General features: G+C 36.5%; 1 protein-coding gene across 1 annotated transcript; it reads right to left on the reverse strand.

Annotated features, from left to right (window-relative positions):
- Positions 1-593: 593 nt before the first annotated feature.
- On the reverse strand, positions 594-7,217 carry LOC131154547 (pyrophosphate-energized vacuolar membrane proton pump-like). Its single transcript, XM_058107375.1, has 8 exons — positions 6,591-7,217; positions 4,078-4,652; positions 3,233-3,612; positions 3,062-3,148; positions 2,427-2,757; positions 1,516-1,926; positions 1,183-1,242; positions 594-1,046 (listed from the first exon to the last, which is right to left on the reverse strand). Exons 1-8 carry the CDS (start codon positions 6,826-6,828, stop codon positions 840-842), a joined length of 2,289 nt encoding a protein of 762 aa, XP_057963358.1. The 5' UTR covers positions 6,829-7,217; the 3' UTR covers positions 594-839.
- Between the last annotated feature and the right edge of the window lie 1,175 nt (positions 7,218-8,392).

Genomic DNA, 8,392 nt, shown 5'->3' on the forward strand with positions numbered 1-8,392 from the left:
CGTAGAAACCGTTGAAATCATTTCTCTCGCTTCACCCTGATCTCTTTCCGCACTTCACCAAATTTATGGGAATATGGAAGATGAACATAAAGCTAAGAAAGAGAAAGGACAATTCAAATATGCCTTACTTTTATTCTATTGCCATACAAAACAATATCTCTATATCACTACTCCCTATAACAATAGCTATATATAGATACATAGGAAACTCTTCAACTTCCAGCCTTTAATCTCACATTAACTCTTTAGTTAATCCACTAGGATCTTTCATTCTATGACCTTTCATTATCCTTTATCAAATGAGACATAATATTCATGTGGGACATAAGACATATTCTTACAAATTTCAAACCTTCAATTTAAATCGTCGCTATCTCTCCCACTCCTCTGCCAATCTCTCTCTCTCTCTTTCTCTCTCTCCCTCTCTCTCTAATCATCTTCTCCTAATCCTTGATCCTTATTCCATATTCTTGTATTTCTCTCGAATTGCATCTCTATTCCTTCACTTGCAAGATAAACCGCCTTTCTTGGTCCTTATTCTTGATTTTTTTTTTCTATAACACATAATGAAAACAACAAAGAGAACACCAGTGTGAAAATACTAATATACATTTATTAACAACACAGAAAGTGAGCACCAAAATCCTGTATATACATTAGAATACATGCAATAACCCGTTTATTCATATGGAATTGACTTTAACAGTGGTAGCAAGAGCCCCATCATATTTTCTTTCCACCTTAAAACTGAAAATAGGCCAGGCAACATTACCACTCCACAAATGAACATATTTATAGCAGTAGCAGACTAAACTCAGCTGGGAGGCTTTTTCAGTACTTCAGAGCAATTTGAACAGCAAACCCCCATGAGCTGCAAAAAATGGAGCAAACACCAGTGATTCAACTGCCATGAGCTTGATGAGGATGTTGAGGGAAGGACCAGAAGTGTCCTTCAGAGGATCTCCAATCGTGTCACCTATGACAGCAGCCTTGTGACAGTCCGAGCCCTTCGGACCCAGACCTCGGGCATGTTCAGAAGCCCCGGCCTGCAGGAAGCACACATCAAAGCAGAACATTGATCAAGCAGCACTGAAACTAGAGTTCTTAAAAGAAATTTAGGCTGATAATATTTATGGTTATAAGCACAGGTGAATCAATAGTTGCAGGAGCTTAAAGCTTTACCTCTATGTATTTCTTGGCATTGTCCCATGCCCCACCTGTGTTGGAAGCTGAGATAGCAACCTAGAATGAAAGGACAAGAAAGAATATCAGAGACCCATTTAAGTCGAGAAGCTGCACAACTAGAGCAGTCTTCAAAAATCGAATTGGTCATCCTGACAAATGTAGGTACTGTTGCAGAATAAAACTTGCATAACAAGTCCAAACATGATAATTCAAAAAACAAAACCCAACAAATTCCAAGAATGAATAAAAGGAGCAGTTGCAGAAGAAGTCCCATCTAAATTAAAAGGCAGAATGAGGCGCTTCAAGAAGTGGTTCAGATAAAAAGTGTACCTGCACACCAGAAACAAGTGAACCAGCAAGAACTCCAGCCAGGGTTTCCACTCCAAACAATGTTCCAGCAATAAGTGGAGTAAGAATAACTAGAGCACCGGGCGGGATCATCTCTTTGAGTGAAGCGTCTGTAGAAATCTTTACGCAATTTGCATAGTCTGGTTTTGCTAGTCCTTCCATGAGACCTGGAATAGAATTGAACTGACGACGAACTTCTTCAACCATTTTCAAAGCTGCACTCCCTACACTCTTCATTGTCATAGCTGAAAACCAGTAGGGCAGCATGGCCCCAACAATCAACCCAATAAAGACCTTTGGAGTCAACACATCAACTGTCTGGATGCCTGCTCTACTGACATAGGCACCAAACAAAGCAAGAGAAACAAGAGCAGCTGATCCAATTGCAAAACCCTGACCGAGAAGATATCAAAAAAGCATTAAAAAAACAAAAACAAAAAAACAAAAAAAAACAAAACAAAACAAACAACTTGTAAGTGATCTAAAATCAGGAAGCAGTGACTTTAAACTCTTGACCCATTATCACAATTGGAATATTTGCATCGGAATGTGACTTTTGGCTATCTTAGTTGCTTGATTAACCACTCAAGAATAAGACCTACTCCAAATGAAATTCAAAAGGGCATATCTCAATTGTTTAAGAACTTCGGACTAAGGTGATCAATCATTAACAGAAATTCATCCATTCTACTAGCTGATTGAATGTAGCCATGTTCATAAATAGACTACTAAGCATCCTTGTGTATCAACATTCATGACTGTTATTTAGTTACGCATAATGGGTTTCCTATATATTTATCACTGGCATCCCAAAAACCATCAATTTAATTGGGTCCTTGACACAGTTTGATTTAAATTAAGAGGAAGATAGATAGATATAAAAAAAACCTTACTTTGCCAATGGCAGCAGTGGTGTTACCAGCAGCATCCAATGCATCTGTTCTTTCACGTATCTTGTGGCTCATTCCAGCCATTTCAGCAATACCACCAGCATTGTCACTTATGGGACCATAAGCATCAATGGCAAGCCCAGTAGCAATAGTGCTGAGCATTCCCAATGCAGCCACCGCAATTCCGTACATAGCAGCCAAGGTGAAGCTAACATAAATAGCTATTGCAATTGCAAATATAGGAATAATGACAGATTTGTATCCCAAAGCCAACCCAAATATCACATTTGTTGCAGCACCAGTCCTGCAAGAATCAGCCACATCCTGCACCGGACTGCACAATTTGACACAATTTGATTCAATCATATTGTTCTTGATTTTCACTAGAATTTCATAATTTGATACTCTATTTTATTTTTGAAAGCACTCAGAATTTTTCTTCCAAAATTCAGGCTAGTGATTTGGCAAACTCCAAAATTTGTATGCCACAAGCTCACAAAACAAGATCGAGGTAGGGAGAATGGATTTCAATGGCTCACTTGACCAATGCGAGAATGTATAGTAAGATCATGTGAGGCGGCCTAAGGATAAAGTTTTAAGTGCCTAATGATCACAGCAAAAAAGTAGAAAAAACTCACCCATAAGCATTGCTGGTGTAATACTCAGTGGTGTATCCAATGACAAGGCCAGCCCACAAGCCAATTGCAACACAGAAGAAAAGGTGCCTGGATTTGCACAAAACAATGTCAACAACATGTAATACAACAAGGGGAACACTGCGGGGAGGAAGAGCAGACAAGAGAGCCTACCAGTTCTTTACAACCTTTTGACTCCAAAAGTTGAAGAGGGTGAACTCAGATGGTAAGGCAAAAAAGGTGACTACTCCAATCCCAGCAGTCATAAGGACTGTAGAGATAAGAAGTTGTCGCTTCAAGGATGGTTCGATCTCAGATACATTCTTTATCTCAAATAAATCAGTAGCAAAAAGTGTGGTTATCAAGCAGACCACAATTCCCATTGAGCTTATGATCAAAGGATAAGACATGGCTGTGTAGTCATGATTGAGACCAAATGATGATATTGATGCAACAAAAAGGGCTGCACAGGATGACTCAGCATAAGACCCAAAAAGATCAGAACCCATCCCAGCAATGTCTCCTACATTGTCACCAACATTATCTGCAATAACCTGCAAAAATTTATGACATTAATATGATTAAGGATTTTCTAAGGGAAAAGGAAAGGAAAGAAAAATAAGATGAAAATTAGTTTTTTCATTGTGTATTTTCTCAGTATCACAAATATGATTATGAATGAAAATTTATTCAAACATGATTGAAAATCAAAGGTAAATGCCATGTAAAATAAAAATTTTGTTAATTGCTTTGCTATATATTTTGTTTTACTTCTCCTTTTCCATGGCTACCAAACAAGAAAAAGTGGATTCCTTCACTTTCCTTTTTTTTGTTTTGTTTGTGTGTGTGTGCGTGTTCTCAAAGCTCCAAACACAACTTAAGTTGAACCAATTAAGATAGAATTCATGAAAGCAGGGCATGCTTGCTTATAACACATGATAAAAGCAGGAAATGTACATAAGAGAGAGAGAGAGAGAGAGAGAGAGGGAGAGAGAGAGAGAGAGAGAGAGAGGATTTACAGCTGGGTTCCGTGGATCATCCTCAGGGATATTGCGCTCAACTTTTCCAACAAGGTCAGCACCAACATCAGCTGCTTTTGTGTATATACCTCCCCCAACTCTTCCAAAGAGTGCCATTGAAGAACCTCCTAGGCCATACCCAGTAATAGATTCATAAAGTCCCTCCCAGTCATCCCCATAGTACAGTCTAAATAAATTAATGGAGACATACAGAACCAAAAGGCCATTGGCAGCAAGAAGGAACCCCATCACTGCACCAGAACGGAAAGCAACAATAAACGCCTTCCCGACTCCTTTCCTCGCTTCTAGAGTCGTTCTAGCATTGGCAAAAGTTGCAATCTTCATCCCGAGAAACCCGGAAAGGACAGAAGTAAGAGCACCAAGAAAGAAGGCAATTGTGCTAAAGATGGCATTGGCCAAGGCTGGTTTACAAATGCTTCCCTCATTGTAAGTGCATGGTTCACTCTGCATACTGAAACCTTTCACCGAACCAAGGAAGAGGAAAATGATAGCACCAAAAACACCCATGAAGATGCCAAGGTACTTGTATTCGGTAAACAGAAAAGAAGTAGCTCCTGATGAAAACATGATACAACTTCAACATGTGAAAAGCACTATTTGTTGACATTATTGATGAAAAACAAAATGGAGTTTAACTGTATAGAGCAATGTTTTAAAAGGCAAAGGCGTAAGGCGAGGCGTTTTGACCCTCAAAAGGCGAGGCATAAGCCTTAAGGCGTTGGGGCATAAGCCTTTTGAGAATTTGTTTTTTAAGATAAAAAATTGTTAAATAAATTATATATATTTAAAATAAAGTAAAAATTAAGAAAATCACAAATATAATGTAAGAAAGAAAAACCAAATGTACTTCGCAAAATACTTGTTGGCCATTCAAAAATTGCTAACTTGGATACATGACATAAATCATGACAAGAGATAGTTATACCATTACAAAGTTCAAACTATTTTCGTGACGTAAGATACAAGTCCAATTATTTTGGAAAGGTTGAGGTTCAAGAGTTTTAGAAATAAACACATATTATGACATTCCTTTTGTGCAAACATGTAGTTAAAATTTTCTAACCAATTATAACTTGAGAATCACACACCCAAAATGCGTAAGCCTCAACTAAAAAGGCACAAAAGGCGTGTTTTTTATAAAAATGCGTAAGCCTCAGCATGTAATGCGTTAGCCTTTTTGGAATTTGGTATTTTAGATTGAGCCTCGAGGCATTTTAAGCATGCCTTGCCTTGAGGCGAGCCTCAAGGCAAACCTCGATTGAGCCTTTTAAAACACTGGTATAGAGAATACACAATGGCAACTTTTGATTATCAAAAGTTCCAAAAAATTCACTCTTCTGAAAACTACAGCTACTTGTGATAGAAATAATGTACTATTCCAAGACACAAATAGTAAAAATCTTCCTTTTCATAATCAGTAAGATCAGAACAAAAGACAAAATAAAGAAATTTCCCCTCAAAAAGTAGGGCCTCTTGCACTTATTTTGTTTATTTATTTATTTAGAAGGCCTCATGTAAGCCAACTCATTCTTGACAAAATGCATGTTGAGGGAAGAAATGAAATATCTAAGGGTAATTTGGAGCCAGATCTTTACAACCACAAATCCCATCTCTGATGGAGAAAATATATGGTCCTGTTGGGAGAGACTGTAAAGATGGTATATAAACAGCTCCACATTACATAACAAGGAAATTACAAGTGACAAATCAACAAGACTCATCAAGATCTGCCTAGTAAAATACCCTCTTAAGGATTATGATAGGCCAGCGATATATATTTTTCTTTTTCCTCACTTCCACTGCTTTTCTTTTCATATAGAAGAAATGAATATCGAAGATTGAAATTTGAATGGCCATGAACACACAAACGGAAAAAGACCAGATATAAAATATCCAAAAGTCATGATGGATCCATCAAAGATCCATCAATGATTAACAAAAATGAAGTTATGCATTGTATGCAATTAGGCATTGTTGGAGTAAAACAGACCAGGCAATAAGACAGTAGAAAATGCAAACATGAAGAAGAAAAATTCCAAACTCCTGTCTCTCTGCCAACACCCCCCCCCCCCCTCTCCTTCTTTTTTCAATACAAAAATATCTCTACATAATGAAGGACTACATCCACTCCTTAATGAATTCACTCAACCTAAATGATCAATCTAATAAATGCCACAATCACATCCCATTATGTATGCAAGAATACAACTAAATACAAATCTTCAGAGGAAAAAAAGAAAGAAAGAAAGAAATACAAATAATAATACAGATACAGAAGATGGGGAGAATATATTATAACAACAGCAAAGAAGAACATAAAGGAAAAACAAAAACCAAAAACAAAAACAGAATGGGAAAGCTTAGTATGTCAACCCCAAAAGCAGAACAAGAAAGAGAAAAAAAAACCCAGATATATATTACAAACAATAAGAACAGAGCAAGAAGAAGAAGAACGAGGAAAAGTTTGAGAGAGAGAGAGAGAGAGAGGTCACCAAGAGAAATGGCACTCTGAATCTCAGAGCACTTGGAAACAACATCATGCCCATCAATACCCTCTTCCTCTTCTTCTCCAATCAACCTCTCCTTGACCCCATTGCCTGGAGCATAGCCCTCCTCCGAGACCACAACCTTTGAGACCAGAAACCACTGAACCAAACCAAACCCAATTCCGACAACGGCCGCAACAGGAATCAGAACCTGCGTAAGCGCCTCCCCCATCACCAAACCCATCTTCTATTTCTCTCAGAAACGATACCCAGCACTGTCCCTGCCTCCTATACACCCCCAAACTGCTCTGTAGCTACTGACTCATAAAACCCATTTGAGATTTCTCGCTTTGCTGATTTATTAACCAGATAAGATGTGTGATTGGCTTTGCATTGGCGTCTGGGAAGTGGGAAAATGGAACTGGTTGGTTTGATCAACAGGTAGGCCGTGCCAAAGGTTGTGCAGTTTTTTTCTTTTTCCTTTTTTTTACCCCCCCTATTTGTGCTCTTCCTGCAACCATGGATTTATAATAATTAGAAAAAAAAAAATAGAGGGAAGGAAGAAGCCAGTTGGTTTGATCAGCTGGTAAAGGTCCTTGTCTGAATAATCCAGAAGGGGATTTTGACTTGTATGGAATTCCCAACACAATTTTTTTTTTTTTATATTTAATCACACTTAAGGATAAGTTAGAAAAAAAATCAATTTGCAATCCAAAAATGACAAAACACGTCCCTATATACCTGTTGTTTTTTATCTTACATGGTAGAATTTTGAATATTTTATTTATTTATCAACATTGGTGAGAAGTATTTTTTAGAATTGAAATTAAAGTTATATTAAGAGTTCAATTCTTCATTTATAAAATACATTTTAAAGTTGTATTTTATCAAAAAATAATAGATTGATCGTTGGCGACCGAGAACGTGGGTAATTCTGTACCGAATCTCATTAAATTCTTATCTTGTTCTTTTTACTCTCTTTTATTATTTGTTACTGCATTTGCTTTACTTCTTTATATTTTCAATAGCATTAGGTTGTAATATTAGTGTTTGACACAAGTGGAGTACCCGACACAATAACATATATATATGGGAAAATTTTGTTGTTTGTTGGGTATATGTAAATACATTGAATAAAATTTTATTTTAATTTAGAAAACAAAACGTGTAAGAAGTTATTTTAGAATAGTATTTAAGTGAGTGAAGTCAGCTTGTAACCCTCTTAATTTTATTAACTCATTTGATTGCTTTATGACTCAGTTCAAGTTTAAAAACAGCTTGAATTAATTGATCTAAAATCATATATTATATAGATTAATTTATGATTGAATGGAAATTGAGCTACCATTTGAGTTGAAAGAACTCCTGGTGTCAAATTTTAGTTTAATATTTATAAAATTGACACGTTTAAAAACTTAAAATTGAATCGAATTCAAATGCCTTTCAAAAATTATAAGTGGAATCCATTGCATTTAGCCTCCTCATAAAAATGCCATGAATGACAAATTTGCCAATCCGACGGCAAATGCAATGCATGTTTGATGGAATGGTAAACCCCTGCATCTGTCCATTGCATATGCTATTCAGATTGACTATTACTTTGACACTCATGGCAGACCATTAGACTTATTGATTTTTTTCCCCCTGATTTAGACATTGTTTGGTAGTAGAAATTTAAAATTTTTAATTTAAATTCATGTGAATTTAAAAGAAATTTAATATAATTTTATGATACGTTCGGTATTTTTTCTTCATTAGCATAAATACAATATGTATATATAGTCTCATATGAAAAGTCTAAAATAATC

Source organism: Malania oleifera, chromosome 4, assembly GCF_029873635.1.
Source record: "Malania oleifera isolate guangnan ecotype guangnan chromosome 4, ASM2987363v1, whole genome shotgun sequence".
NCBI lineage: Eukaryota > Viridiplantae > Streptophyta > Magnoliopsida > Santalales > Ximeniaceae > Malania > Malania oleifera.